The sequence below is a fragment of the Nelusetta ayraudi genome, unplaced genomic scaffold (assembly GCF_046127955.1).
Source record: "Nelusetta ayraudi isolate G7.1 ecotype Tasmania unplaced genomic scaffold, CSIRO-AGI_Nayr_v1 ptg000027l, whole genome shotgun sequence".
Lineage (NCBI taxonomy): Eukaryota > Metazoa > Chordata > Actinopteri > Tetraodontiformes > Monacanthidae > Nelusetta > Nelusetta ayraudi.
The window spans coordinates 4,239,871-4,255,111 of NW_027466077.1; the positions used below are offsets into that span (position 1 = coordinate 4,239,871).

The window sequence follows — 15,241 nt, forward strand, 5'->3', positions numbered from 1 at the left end:
CAAAGATCGGCAGAGATAAACCACAGGTGAGACCCGCTGAATGCAGCACTATGCTCCAAAAGGGGAGACGATTAACTCCCTGACACTCACTGTCCAACCCTCTTTTCTTACTCCAATCAAACTTTCCGTTATCTGTCTCAGTAAGGCTGGATTAAAGATGTGACAACACAAAGACTATTTTCTATATTTTGGTGTTAAAAATCAGAATGGAGTAGTAGTGTGCACAAAACTGAAGGCAAATGTACTTGAAGTATTAAGGAAAAAATTCCAGGCAAAACTCTTTTAGAGGTACTCAACTAAAAACTGGATAATCAAATTTGCTATAAAATGATAAAAACGGAAGAGTTCTTTGTATTTAAGGAAACTGCAAATAAAATGTAATTGATATTGCTGAATGTAGTTATGATCATAAGCGTATTTTACAGCACAGTCAATTTATAAATTGGATCATTTTTGGAATACATCTTACCAAATGTGAATATTTAACATTATTCTTTAAATTACTGAACTTGTGTTTTTAAATAATTTTCTCTTTCTAATACCAAAGACAACTTTAGAAGTCAAATTGCCTGAATGAGAACCATGTATTTGGCGAATAAATCAGATTTTAAAAGGCATTCCAGATTTCCAAGCACTTAAGCTATAAAAACAAAACCAAAAACAAAAACAAGAAAAATAAATTACACCTTAGTACAATAATATAAAACAAAAAAAAAATCTAAGAGAAGTCCGAATTAATAGGAAAAAGTCATGATTGTGGCTTGGGCTTGGACAGCGAGCGATTGCGAGTGTTGCGACCTACAACTCCCAGAATTCTTTGGTGTATCACGCACTTCTGTCTTCCTGTTTGGGTGCCGCAGCTGGAAAAATGGCAGCGGACACAGGAAGATACAGGAGTGCCGTTAGCAAAAACAAAGACCCTTCTGGGCTGCTGATATCTGTCATTAGGTAATGTTTGGAATGCCCACCTTACGGTTTTGGTAAATAGGCAGGTTGCGTCTTCGCTATCGTCTTATATTTGTACAGATACGGTGTGACAGCTAGCTTCGACGCTAATGCTACATAGCGAAGTCCTTCCTGCTATGCTCGTTTAATGAATAAACAGAAGAATAAACATAAGTGTTATCTCATTTAACTATAACATGTACTCGTTAATGTCAGAAATGAAACTTCATTCATAGCTCAGGCGTGTCGAATCTCTGTGGCAGTCCAGTATCCTGTTGCTAACTCCGCTCACTAAAAGCAATGCCAAAATAAAAGACCGTGGTTGTAACAGTTTTGATGTATGTACGTGTATGAACGTTTTATAGTTCACGATGCGAAATATAACGAATATGCGTGTATGTTTTTGGGTATTGTACACATGTAACTATCACATGTACCACACACAAAGAAAAATAACTTCTATTCTCTTTTAGAACCAATGGAAACCAATATAGAATTGTCTAAAATAATTCACTTTTTTTTTTTTTTTTTTTTTTACACTGTATTATGTTTTTGTTATTGCTACAGTATCAATATAATGTAGCAATTATTAAGTAAAAAAACAAACAAACAGTGGAAGTGTTTCTGGATGCCTGATGTTTTATGCACACTTTTTTCTTGTTATGTTTAGATAGGATTTTATTTTTTCTTTTGGTTGAAACACATCACACAAATGTCACCATTCCTTTAAAAAAAAGAAAAAAAAATGCAAACTCATTCATTTAGGTGACTTCCAACAGTGACTACCTTTTAATTCCTTTCAATTGCAGGACTTTGTCCAGCAGTGATGACGTACAGGACAGGGAGACTGAAAAGGGACGTCTGGAGGAGGCCTTTGAGACGTGCGACAGGGATTTAGATCAGTTGATTGTTCAGCATTATGCAGAACTTACCACAGCCATCCGGACGTACCAAAGCATCACTGAGCGTATCACGAGCTCCCGCAACAAGATCAAGCAGGTGAGGAGAGGAGAGACTATCATCCAAAAACGTCTCCTTTATCTGTTTTTGGCAATGTCACGGTTTTCTCAAGATTTGTGCTGCAAGACTTAAGAGTTTGCATAGTTGACATATTTGTTTCAAATTTTTACTTATATATATTTTCAGGAATATGTTTGCCATTTTAAGTGATTCTGTGTGAAGGGCACACATGCTTTACCATTAACACCTTGAAGTGAACGTTCCACTCTTTCCCGCAGGTGAAGGAAAACCTCCTGTCCTGCAAGATGCTGCTCCACTGCAAACGGGACGAGCTGAGGAAGCTGTGGATCGAAGGCATCGAGCACAAGCACGTCCTCCAGCTGCTGGATGAGATTGAGAGCATCAAGCAGGTGCCTCAGCGGCTGGAGGCCTACATGGCCAGCAAGCACTACCTCCACGCCACTGACATGCTGGTGAGAATCTGTTTGCAGGCGCCGCTCTCACGCAGTCATTCATTTGTGGAAAGAAAGGAATTTATTATCTGCAAGATTTGGTCATATAAACATCTTCTGTCCCTTTTAATTTGGTGTCTGAATCAATATGCAGCAGTTTTACCGAGATCTAAGATAAAGTCACACAAACACGCGCGCACGCGCACAGGCGTCCAACGAGTGATGCCGCTAAGCTTGATGTCTTCGCGTCTGTCACCCTTTTAAAGCATCCTTTTTCTAGCCTTGAACAGTCCATTGCATGGAAGTCTTTGACTTCAAGAGAATATCGCCACGGTGCGGCGAGGTTCCCAGCAGGTGTGTGTGCATCCATGTACCTTTGTTCTTTTGAAGTGTGTTTTGCTGTTTTCTCGTCAGGGGAGCAGGGCGGCAGGAGGGACTAAAGGAGCAGGCTCATTGATCTCCCTGTTCCCATCCCTGCATTCTTTTTAGCCCTGTCACTCCCACACATCTTACCTCAGACTTTGGTCATAATTAGTTTGCAAGAATGAGGTAATGTTAGGAGGTGGGAAAGGGGGTGGTGGTTTGCCCAAAGGACTGTGCAAAATCCTCCGTGGGTGTGGAGAGAAGTGGAACTTAACTCGTGCCGTCTCTCTGCGGTGTGAGCTTTGAAAGGTTATACAGGTTCAAAGTCAGGCAGGATCTTTTCCTCCATCTATTGCCATTCAAATGTGTTTGAATTCTGTACATTTACTTGATCAAGTACTTTTCGTCAGGTTATTAAAATTTAAACTACTCCTTTAAGGTAAACTTGACTTATCTATCAAAAAACAGTTGATCCATTAATTTCATTAACTTTTTTTTTTTGCCCTTTGGTAACATGCTTAAGCTTTTACTATCAAAGGCAATATAAAGAAATCCTCCTCAAGCGATATTTGTCTTCTTTAGTCCTTCCTCGGCAGCAAACTTCCTGCCCCCTGCCTCTTCTTCCCCTTCTTATGTGTGTTTATAGGAGGTTTATCTCTGAGGGCTGATCATTGAAATTCAGACTGTGATCTCTGCCTCCCATCGAACAGCAGTCTCGAACCTCATGGGTGTTGTTTTAAGAACGATGCCCAACTCCTCTCCTCCCATCTCCTTTCCTCTGTTCTTCCCTCCTCTATTTCTCTTTGCCCTTTTTCACCCTCTCCCTCCATCCCAAAGTAACCCCAGCGGAGTGTCCGCGTCTCTCATTATGCTGACAGGCCTGCACCCTCCCTAATGATGTTAACTGGCCTTCCACTGTCATCCCGGCGCAGTGGTAACTAGATATTCCCCTGCGCGGACACACAAGTGTTAAATGATTTACTGTTGCACAATCACTCGCATAGAATAATGCACGGATGCATCAGAAGTCGTTTGCAGTCGCGCACGCACACACAGACACACACATGCACACACTGGTCACACAAAGCTCTGCTGGCAACAGAACATTATTATATTAAGAGAGGGGTGATCATGCAGTGCATTAGCTCATCTTGCTCCTAATGTGGCTCTCATTTGCATCAACACACACTTGACCCCCCTCTCCCTCTCATAGCCCCCCATGCCCAGCACCCGGCCCCTCCCCTGCCACCCACTCCCTCCTCGCTCTGACCACACAAGTCTTCTTTGCGGTGCCATCATCGAGCCATTAGTGCCTGCCGGGAATGTGCAGGGGAATGGACATAAACAAGCCAACGCATACACAGTGGCATGTTGCATTTTAATGGCCTGTGGATTTATTAATTACAAATGTGTCAGATTCTTGTCTGCTCCTGCTGCTGCTGTTTCCGTCTCCCCATGGATTAAAATGAAGGACGCTTCATCTCTGATGTCGATGACGGTCTGTCAAAACAACACATAGGAAATGGGCGAATGCAATTAGGGCCGGGGGGGCTGAGTTTGGTATTAAAGTTTTTATTTTATTTTTTAAACTCAAACTATACTACAATTTAATTTGGTAAAATAATCCTCAAACTCATTAACATTAAAGCAAGAAGAAAGAATTATACCTTTGTGGATGATCTCTTATGCCTTATTTCTATAAATACTGTCTTTTCCCCTTAAAAGTAGACAATGCTTCGATTAATAGAGCCCTACATTTTATCAACACAGCCATACATCACTGTGACCTAGACCCAGACTGCTCCAGTATTTCACCTGTTATTGCATTGATTAGCGCTGGAGACAGGAAGCAGAGCAGCTGCAGAAGTGGCTAAGCCGGTCAACCTTTAACCTGCAGGTGTCGGCGGTGGAGTCCCTGGAGGGCCCCCTGCTGCAAGTGGAGGGACTTGGAGACCTGCGACTGGAGCTCCACAGTAAGAAGCTCAACATCCACTTGGTGCTCATTGATGAGCTTCATCGTCACCTCTACATCAAGTCCACCAGCAGACTGGGACACAAGAACAGGGACAAAAATGCCGCTCGGCCTCCTGGGTAAGAGTGCAGCTGATAGAGATGCATTATTGTTTGAAAATTGTTAACTGGATTTTGTTCTCATGGTACCTTTAAACAATTTTCATTAATAAGCTGTATGAAACGGGCAAGTTTGAAAGTGCCAGAGCTCTTGAAATTCATAACCTGCCTCCAAATAATTATGATACTCTGCTGTCTCTGAGGTACACTAAGCCTTCATTATTTGCCTTTTATGCTGTCAACAGAAATACAACACTCAAAGTGCCTGCTTTGAAAAAAAGTTAAGACTGCATAGATGTCCTTTCATTATAAGTTATTTCACTGTGGGGACGATTGGCCAATTATTCACCGTATAGGAACCAAGCCAATTACTCATGATAAAAAAAAAAACAAAAAAACTAAACAGAATTAGGTGCTTCATAGCATCTTGTTCCATGTCTTTGTTTTTGGTGCTCGCTGCTGCTGTTAGATTCCAAAAGAGGCAGCAGAAAATCGTTTAGAGAGGCAAGGATGGCTAATTTCCTCCTCGGGAATGTGTAGATGTACTGTGATGGATGTTCATTTTATTGTTCCGTTTCTGGGGAGCAATCCGGCTTTCTAAAACCTGGGAGACCACTTCAGCTATCAGCGGCAAACAACAGAATTCAGCAGTTTGTGTTGATGCTTCAAACAGGTTTCTGCAACCACCACTGAAACAAACTCTTTTTTTTTTTTATGCCTGACCCCAACTCTTCTTTATTTACTTTTGTGTGCATCTGCTGTTTGACTTAATAGGGACACCAGCTTTGGATATTCTGTTGGGTTCTGCAGATGTGGCATTCAGCAGAAATCTTGTGTGTGTGTCTGTGCGCACGCGTGTGTGGCGCAGTAATTACGCTGGTGGTGCGGCTGAGGTACAATGATTTATCACCAAGGGTCAGCCAGTGACAGGTCCTGGCCTTCCTGTATTGGGTCGCCTCTAACAACAAGCCGGCCTCCATACACCCCAGTCACTTAGCAAGCACACTGTGTTTATACCGCCCAACTTAAAGGGGCTGAATTGCTTCCACCTCCAGCTCGCAGGCTTGATAAATGGAGCGCTGGAAAGCGACGGCGGTCCTGCGGGCGGGAAGCACGGCTTTTTTCTGTTAAAGGGCTATATTGTTTCGGTTCGGGGAAAGGCAGGTTGCAAGGTGCATTCCTGTTAGTGCATACTAAACTTTCATATGGCCACAAAAGGCCATTATTCTAGAATTGCAGGGTTAATACAAGGCCGTTTTCTCTAATGCTTTTGGAACATTGAAAGGATTACATTCAGTCGTGTGGCTGTGTTTCACCTATGCAATATTGTTTGTTTCTGCCCCCCCCCCCGCAGCTCCACAGGTAAAGAAACGTCACCGTTGCCAGTGTTGGACGGCAGCAGCATATCCACCCCGCGCAAGCTCCTGGACTCATCGCAGTTCAGCACGCCTGGATCCAGCAGCGGTAAGGCTCTGAGATCGTGTATGACGGAAGACCAACTGTAAATAATGGCCTCAAATAAATTGGGGTGGAAAAAAAGAGATGCGCCTTTTTACTCTCCCATTTGCACTGGATTCCATAACTTCTCCTTTGAACATAAATACGTACAGGCATCATGTCCGCCCCCGATCTAGAAGATCAATCAACCCTGCATTTCTGTCTTCACAGCAGGGGGCAGCCTTCATTACTTGCCAGTTGGTGAACGGTGCAGCGACGGGGACAAAGAGCGTAGACTATATATCGCAACGTATTAGCCAGAGTTGTAAGGAGGCGTAGAAGTCGTCTCAGTTTTTCCTCCCAGGCGGTGGAACGCAAACATGGAGACAATGAAGAAAAGTTCCCGCAATAACTCCAGGTTCCTCCAGAGTTCCTGGAGTTTTTATATTAACCCTGGCACTAAATTCACCACCCACTGCTGGCATTCCACTTTAGTCACACATTATATCCTTTGTAGCTCTCCAGATACCTGGCAACCACACAATATATGGTCCATACCAGTGTCTACACATAAAGTCAGCACCTACTCATTTTATAGCCATTGCCTTCTTTGGAGAATGGCAGATTACCAGCATTAGAGAATGATTTGCCCCTTAAAGCAAGGTTTCCCTGGAAGCTTTGCCACTGACTGTTTCATTAAATTGTTACTGTCCATTATCTTTTTGCTTCACATAAGCGTGCATGTCAAATTGCCATTTTGGTGCTTTTGCTGGAGCTTGGCTCTACTCTGTCACTGTGTATGTGACTGCCAAGACCTTGAGGTCAATCCACAAACATTTGTGAAAAGATTATACTAATTTGCATTAAATTGCTGATCTATTCGTTCATCATTTCAGCCCTAAAAGCAACAGCTAATGTATCGTTTTCATCCCTAAATAATTTCTCCAAATAATACAAAAGCGAACATCATGCTAATTGGCTACCAGCAGGCGATAAGTGCCCGTACACCGTCATGCCCACAACTGTGGTCACGACACAGCAGCCTTCTTCCATCAGTGGCCTAGCATGCGGCTTTTGCCTAATAGCATTAGAGCGCCTCATTTGTAGATAGTAATTGTCATAATTATTACACAAACTACAGTTGGAGCGGGGAGAGAGAAAAAAAATGAGGAAACCCACCCAAAGTCCATTAACTTGCCATAAACATTAACTCTCTTAATGCACTTTGATGGGGAATTGGGAGGCTCCATCTAATGGAAATTAGAGCATCATTCGACGCCGCCACTCTCAATTTAGCTGCTAATGTAGCTAACGTCCACAGGCGAGCGTCAGGGGGTTGGGGGAGCTTGGGTGTTGGCGCGAGAACAGGATAGGTGCAGGTGTGTGAGTTGAGGAAACAAAGGCTTTTCATTAACGCTCTTTGTGTTTCTTTTAGCATGTTGGGTGAATCAGATTGAAAGATGTTTTGCTGAATGGGGTTTGGAGAATTTCCAAGAGTCACTCCAGTAACCAACGTTTGATTTCCATGTGTGTTGCCTTCAGTGCGTGAGCTGCAGCAGGACGTGCGAGAGCTGAGCCAAGCGGACTTGCCCGAGGTGGATCCAGAGGAGAACAGCGCCGAGTTCATGGGCATCCTCATCAAGGTCGCATACGTGAACATGATTACCTGTGTTAAACCCACTTGTGTTTTGTGCTGTTGTTTCAGTGAGAGAAACTTAATGTAGGAGGACACTAAACACCGTCATGATGGTATTACGGCAGCACCGTGAAGGTGTATTGATACTTGAAGGAAAAGTTCACCCAGTTCAAATTCCATCCATTCACTCACCATGATTTCATTGGGGACTTTGCGTGAACTGTCCCTTCAAACAAAATGTAGTAGACAAACGATCGCCTATTTGCATAACGATACCTTAAAGGCAAACTGAATATTTGGAACTTGCAAGTGAAAAACTACCTAAGACGTCTTTTAACTGTAATAATGGCAAAACCAACATCAATTACACATGACAAAAGGTCATTAGTCTCCCATTACCCTATTAGTAGCATAAATGCTTCACCGAACCATAATTAATTGTGTCAACGTGCTTGAATTTAAATACCTGTACTGTGCTGCCCCCCACCCCCACCCCCAAAAGGCTCTAGCCAAGCTGAAGAAGATCCCGGACGCCATCAAGGCCATTATGGAGCGCCTGGAGCCCGAGCTGAAGCAGATCGTCAAGAGGTCAACCACTCAGATCGCGGACCACGCCTACCAGAGGGGCGAGACCTTGGCGCAGGAGAGCCAGCCCAGGTACACAGGCAGCAGATGCTGCGATGCAATTTGTGAGGCTCCGTGATTGGGGTCCTAAGGGTGGAAAAGGCGGTGGTGTTTCCTCGATGCGAGCCGTGAGGGTGAACTTCGGGACAAGTTCAAACTTATTGTGTTGTCCCAAAGTAACACGTTTTGCGAGTTGCATTTTGTGAAAGATGATCAGGGTAAACAGATGCAATTATGACTGCTGCACAGAGACCTTAATAAATCAGCCAGCCCAGGAGTTTATTAAAAACCCTGGGCTTAATTAGTCTTCTGTAATTACGCTATTCCCATTAGAATCATTTCCCGCGTGTCATTAAATACAAGGCCCTCTCCCTCCCTCAGTGGCTGCTACAAGCTGGGAATAAACATTGATTTTACTGCTCGTAGCTGGGATTAGTCACCAGCCGTCCTTCCTTGTTGTCGGCCCTACCTGGACTTTGTACATATATATTTATAAGATGCCAGCAGCGGCGGTCAACACAGTGTTTTTTTGAAGGCGGGCAGCCCCAGGGTGCTCATAGTCAGACAGTCAACCAGGTATGAAACACAGAAGAGGTGAGGAACCTGCCTCAGACCATGAAAACAGATACTGTGCTGCTTTAAACCTAGACAGGTCATGGTTAAACATACACACACACACACACACACACACACACACACACACACACACACACACACACACACACACACTCACTGCATCTTCCCAGCCGCCGCAGTGGACTGCTACATTTTTTTTAAAAAGCAGTCACAGCAGCTCACACACACCCGCTTGTACGCACGCACACACACACACACACACACACACACACACACACACACACACACACACACACACACACACACACACATTCCCTGGTCAGGTCTCAGTCCAGTGATCCTGAACCATTTAAGAGGAACGTCTTGTTTTCTGTCAGGGATGTTCTCCCTGGTCTGCCTCCCTCCTGCAGATGCCCGCTGAATCTCATCTGACCTCGGGGTGCTGGAGGGCGGGGGGGCGATGGCGGGGGTCGGGTGGAGGGCGAGGGGGGTGGCACCTCCGCCGCCGCCGTGTATCTCATTCCTAGCCCTGCTCCAACAGATTGCCCCGTGCACCAGCGCTTAACTACGGCGCATTTGTGTGTGTTGTATTTGGATGCATACACACCTGGCTCTGCTCTGCCCTGCCCTGCCTTCGCTTCGATTTAAAGTCGAGGCTTGTTGCTATGGCAACTCCCCGCCAATGCGCCACTTGTTGGGAGCCATGTTCTTGCATATTGCACTCTGTATTTTACTTTGCTGCAGCCCTGGCGGCTGGGCAATAATGAATCATTCAAGCGTATCTGACTGTGTGTGTGGTTGGCTTTACATGATGTGATCTACGGTTTGTATGATCTGCCACGTTTGATGAGATTTTGCTTGCAACAATGTCATCGTTAATATCATTATTTTTTTTATAAATCCATTCCGCTCCATTCAACTTTCCGCAGCGGCTCTTAAAAGTTATTAGCATGCGACGCCGGTAAGTCTTTGTCCCACAGCTCGATTTCATTTACATCAAATCAGACCTGTTGAGCTCCAACTCCCTGCGTCATTTTGCCTTGCAAAAAAACAGAAAAACAGAGAGCGGCTTTGTTTTGTTTTTCCTTTTTTGTTTTTTTTTTGCAGAGAGCAGATTCTTCATCTAATCCGAGTCCCCTTAGAAAGAAAGCTGATTTAATGAGGAAATGCTTGAACGACAAAGGAAAATTAAAACAAATAACCACATCTTTTTTGTTGGCCCTCATTTTAAAACAAAGGAAAAATGGGTGCTGATCTGGAGACGGATTGCTTGGCTCTTGCACTATTTTCTCTGTTTGTTCTTTAGTGTAATCATCCCGATCTTGAGAAACGTATTAAAGTTTGCATAATAGAAAAACAGGTTATCGGCTCTGCTCATCCCCATTAGGAGACCACCTGTTGCTAACCAGCCAACCACCTCACGGCGAGGGCTTTTTTTCCTCTCCATACTCTCGCCCAAATAAAACACTTTCACCCACACTGTGTCGGTCAGTTGGGGACTGTGCGTTGATGTGTTCGTCCCCCCCACCCCCCGCTGTGTCTCCCGCCTGGTCGCCAGCCCTGTGTGTCGGCTTCGATCTCGAGGGGAAATGATAGGCGAGGTCTGCGAGAACAGACAGTATGGATTCAGAAGGCCTCCACTGGGAGATAATGAGGACACGTTGGCTCGTGTGTGTGTGTGTGCGTGCTTGTGTGTCTAAGTTGATGAAAGATTCTAAAGTCGAGATTTTAAAAGACGCTGCGATTTCAGGTGTGTGTCCGTTCCTGTCCACATTGTCTCCCTGTTCCTGAAAGGCGTCCCTCGCCCCTTCATGTGTATGCATGAGCAACGGAAGCGGGAAGTTCTCCCCTCGTTGACATTTGGCAGCTTCCTCCCTCCACCTCCCCGAACCTCTCCCGTACGCCGAGTCATAGCTCACGCTGATTTGTGCCGCCTTGCTTCTCCATTAATAACATTTACTTTCTGCTCGTGCCACCCGAGTGACAGACAGCCAACCAAAGTGCCCCCGGTGAAGCATCCATCTTGCCTTTACATCATCCCCACTACTTCCAAAGGGCTTCAAGGCCATTTCCCATATTACTTAAGCGTGATATTTTTTTGTTCTCCCGCATTTAAATTGTTGGTCATTTGTCATTGCTGACGAGGGAAACTTCCTGCAGGACATAAAGTTTTGCATACGCTATGGAGACAACTGGTTTTTGATAAAGGTTAACGTTGAAATAATTGCGTTGTGATTAATATAACAATAGAGTATAAAATAGTTACAATAAGAACAGGATGAATTCGGATACACTACCAGTTAAACGTTTGGACACACCCTGTAAATTTAATGTTTTTTCTTTCATTCTCATGACTGTTGACATTGCACTTTCTCACTGAAGGCATCTCATCAATCTACGTGTGAACACACATGGAATTATGTAGGAAACATTAAAAGTGTAAAATTACTCCAACGCTTTTTATTTTTAAATTCTTCAAAATAGCCACCTTTCATAAAAAGCATATTCAGAGTTATTTAAATTGTTTTTCTTTTGCTGCATAATTACATATATCTTGCTCATATATTTGATGTTGTCAGTATCTATCAGCAGTATATGTCTTGCTGGCAGGTATTACAATGGCATTAGGTAGGTTGCATCTTATATAATGGTCAGGCTTTACATATTAGCTGACAATATGCATTTTGTTTTGTAAAAATCTAATTAAAAGGAAAGTTGTTGTCAGTAGTAAAGTGAGGTGATCTTTGCATTGTATAGGAATTGAAAAGAGCAGCGTTTGATATTGTGACTGTCTTCCTATAGGTGTAATATCTCTGCCATAGCACGCCAGCAACTCGCAGCCGCCTTTAATGTGGCTAATGAAAGCATGTTATCGTCTCTCGTCTCTCCTCTCATTCTCTCTCTGAAAGCGTTGCCCTTGTGCAGAAAGCAGCTGCAGGAGCGTCTGCAACAAGGCATTAGCCCACCAGCGACTGTGACCCTCCAATTCCGAGTGTGCAGCACTCAGATCAAGAGGAAGCTCTGCCTCATTCTGACTCGGCCTTCTCCTGCAGCCAGTCATTTAGAACAAATAAGAGAGCGGCTATTCATTTAAGTCCACAAGGAGCAGTTCACCACTTTTTCCACCAGCCGGCACAGAGACAGGCTCTCATATAACCCTGAGTATCTGCTAAATAGAACAACACAAGGAACTTCAGTGGACACAAGTTGCCGGGGGAATGAATGCAACTCGGGTCTCATTTCTGCTCTCCCCCTCTCTCTGCTTCCCTCTACAGGTTGCTGCTGGAACTGCTGGAGCTTTTGTTTGACAAGTTCAAGGCAGTGGCCCAGGCTCACAGTGTGGTACTGGCCCACCTGCAGCGGATCGCGGCACAGTGCCCGGCTGGGGCCCACGAGGAGGGCATCAAGCTGTATGAGCAGGCCGACGTCTCTGCCAAGATTCAGACGGTCCTGCAGGTCAGTTTGAATCACAGCCGGCGATATTCTACATGCGGTACTTTTCAGAGTAGTCGGGTCAGGGGCTCATCTGACCGTCAGACTTCAAAAAAAAAAAACAAAAAAAAAAAAACACAAGGCAATTAAATGGTTATGGCCAAACGATGATAATATTAATAAGAACAGAGAACATGGTTGAATAAACTGCTGTAATTGTTTGTTAGTGGACGCGTTTTTTTTTTAAAGTGCAGCAAACAACAGAAGAGAAGTTTTTTCTTTTCTTGTTTTTGTGGAGTTTTTTGACACACCAGAGACATGATGCTGTTACAAAGCTGGGTGGGAAACAAAGTGACACTCTGGCCAACCTGGGAACTTTACCATTGCACAGAGAAATCATAAAACAACCATAAACCCTATTTTTTAGGAGGCTGTCGTGTCTTGATGCGTTTTTACTGGAATTTCCAGGTTTAATGCAGGTGTTTGTTTCCTGTGGTGCCATTATCACATTTTTGCAGTGGCTCTGCTGGACCATTACGCAGAGGAAGGGTATTAAGGCGTTCCACAATGTGCGATCGCTGCCAATATCTAGTAGCCGAGGGCTTCACTCTCCACCCTTGCGTCTGCGCCGTAAGATAATGTAATCTCCTGATTAGAATCCTCATTACGTGAAACGAGGTTGTCTTACTCAGTCGCTCGTGTTATTATTTCCTGACTGATTGTATCAGTATAAGAAGCCGTGTCCACCCCTCCCCCCGCCACAGCGTTCCTCTCATCTCTTGTTCCTTTACCTCTTTCTCTCTTCATTTCCATTCCCTCCTTCTGCAGCATCATCTCCGCACTACCTCGTGCAGCCCCACCTCTGCTTTAATTTCCTTCTGAGGCTCATTATCTTCCTTTCTCCTTTGCTTTTTTAGCTTTTCTCATCCCCTAAACTCCCACGCTCACACCCCATTCGTTTCGGCCCACTCCGTTCCAGAGAGTCGCATGACGGCAATTAGAGAAATTAAATTGCAGGCACTCCTGCGGTGATTCCGTCGAGTTTTATTGGATACCGAGACGGCGAAACCAAGGAAGCGTTGGTCCCAATTTGGACCGTTGTTGCCTTTCTCCCTGAAGAAGAGTATGTGAACTGAATGTTGCCTGCAAATTATTTGGTTGAAAAAAGTCCTGGTATGCATTGGTGCTAGACTAAATTGTCCCAAGATGCAAACAGAATGTCTTTGATAGATTGTTGTTGGAAGTATGCACCATTAAAACATTATTATGTGGTGCAGAAGGATTGTCGCTGCCAGCAAGAGCCAAACAGCAGTGCATCGTTTGGGGAAAACACTGTCCGTAGTGAGACAGGTACACTGCACAATAATTGTGCCGCATTTAATTACACTAGTAAAGGTCTATAGACTGCCTTTTAATTCCTTATTTTATGGCTTCTGCCTTTTTTTATTGTTCGAGCCGTTCGAGTGGCTGCCATTTACTTCTTATTGACCGCAGTGCAAAACCTTGACATGTGCAGAAACATCTTTCCAGTTTTGTTGCCTGCAACTTTACGAGCGTCCCGGAGAGGCCTGGTTAAACTTTACAGACGTCACGCCGGCTGACGCAGGCAAGAGCTGACGGAAGCATCGGACAAACTGCTTCGCGCGGCCGTCGCCGCTCGTCAATGAGTCTGCGTAAGCCTAGAACACAGTATCCTGGCTAATAAACCTTTCAAGGTTGGCGTGCTAATTCTATTAACAGTGCAAAAATGACTCAGAAGTTGGTTATATTGGTTTTGAGTCTGTGCATGAAAGACTTTTTGGAATTTCAAAAGCGTCTTTATTAAAAACTTGTGGGTTTTTTTTATTGATTATTTACACTCACGCACGGAATTTACACATCCAAGCTCACACCTCTGCGACTCCTCGCTGCGCCTTATCTCCATCTACAAGATGATTGCATTGCATGCATTTCCCCCCCCTTACTTTCCATCAAAAACCTTTCTATTCTTCAAAGCAGCCTTTTTTTAAATCAAAGAAGCAGCTGTGACTCGAATTCAGGCACTCCTATCAATGTATAATATGGTTTTTGCTCATAATTCCACCTATATTTCAGCGTGGCAGCTTCCGAGAGTTGGGACTTTACAGGAATAATGTGACGTTTCTTTGCGGTCAAAACCTCATGTGTGACCAATACCGAGAGGCCACCAAGTTTCCTTTCAAACATTAATTGGATAAAAACCTATAACAAGCCTACAGGTAATTGGTTACACTGCATTTGAGGGAGCACAGGTCATGTTGCATTATTAAGAGCCTATATGTAATAGTTATTCAGTGTTTATTTTGATGGTTTCTCGCTGACATCTGTCACCCTCCGACCTCGCACGTGGTTTGGTTCCAGGGCACGCAAGTTTGTTAATTAGCGCGGCAACGTTTGCGGGTTCCAGCGGGCTCGGCTGATGGTTGGGAGGCGTTCTGTCCGCGCGTCGTCCTCCGCTGGTGTGTGACCAAAGTGCAGATCACACTTTTAATGAGTGGCTCACCGTCCGCAGAGGCCGCGTTTGACAGTCGCAGATTTTTTCCCCGAGCTTCGCCTCCTAAATGACTTGTTTATTTGTCCCAGATTAATCCAGAGGAAATAAGAGCCCCTCTCATCTTTGAAAAAATATATAAGTGCACACCCAGGCTCAGCACTGCCGAGCTTTTTCTCCCCCTTTGCCGTCGCAAAAACGCGGCAAATTGAACTGCCAGTGAGCAGCCAGAAGACA

The 15,241-nt window shown here is 44.4% G+C and overlaps 1 protein-coding gene across 1 annotated transcript in view; it reads left to right on the forward strand.

Annotated features, from left to right (window-relative positions):
• Positions 1-843: 843 nt before the first annotated feature.
• Positions 844-15,241, forward strand: part of exoc4 (exocyst complex component 4) — a 92,232-nt gene continuing 77,834 nt past the window's right edge. Inside the window, exons 1-8 of the mRNA XM_076030196.1 lie at positions 844-948; positions 1,755-1,944; positions 2,184-2,378; positions 4,618-4,811; positions 6,145-6,254; positions 7,770-7,870; positions 8,366-8,520; positions 12,339-12,519. Coding sequence (XP_075886311.1) covers positions 869-948; positions 1,755-1,944; positions 2,184-2,378; positions 4,618-4,811; positions 6,145-6,254; positions 7,770-7,870; positions 8,366-8,520; positions 12,339-12,519 — 1,206 coding nt within the window. The 5' untranslated portion in view covers positions 844-868. The remainder of the gene's footprint in view (positions 949-1,754; positions 1,945-2,183; positions 2,379-4,617; positions 4,812-6,144; positions 6,255-7,769; positions 7,871-8,365; positions 8,521-12,338; positions 12,520-15,241) is intronic.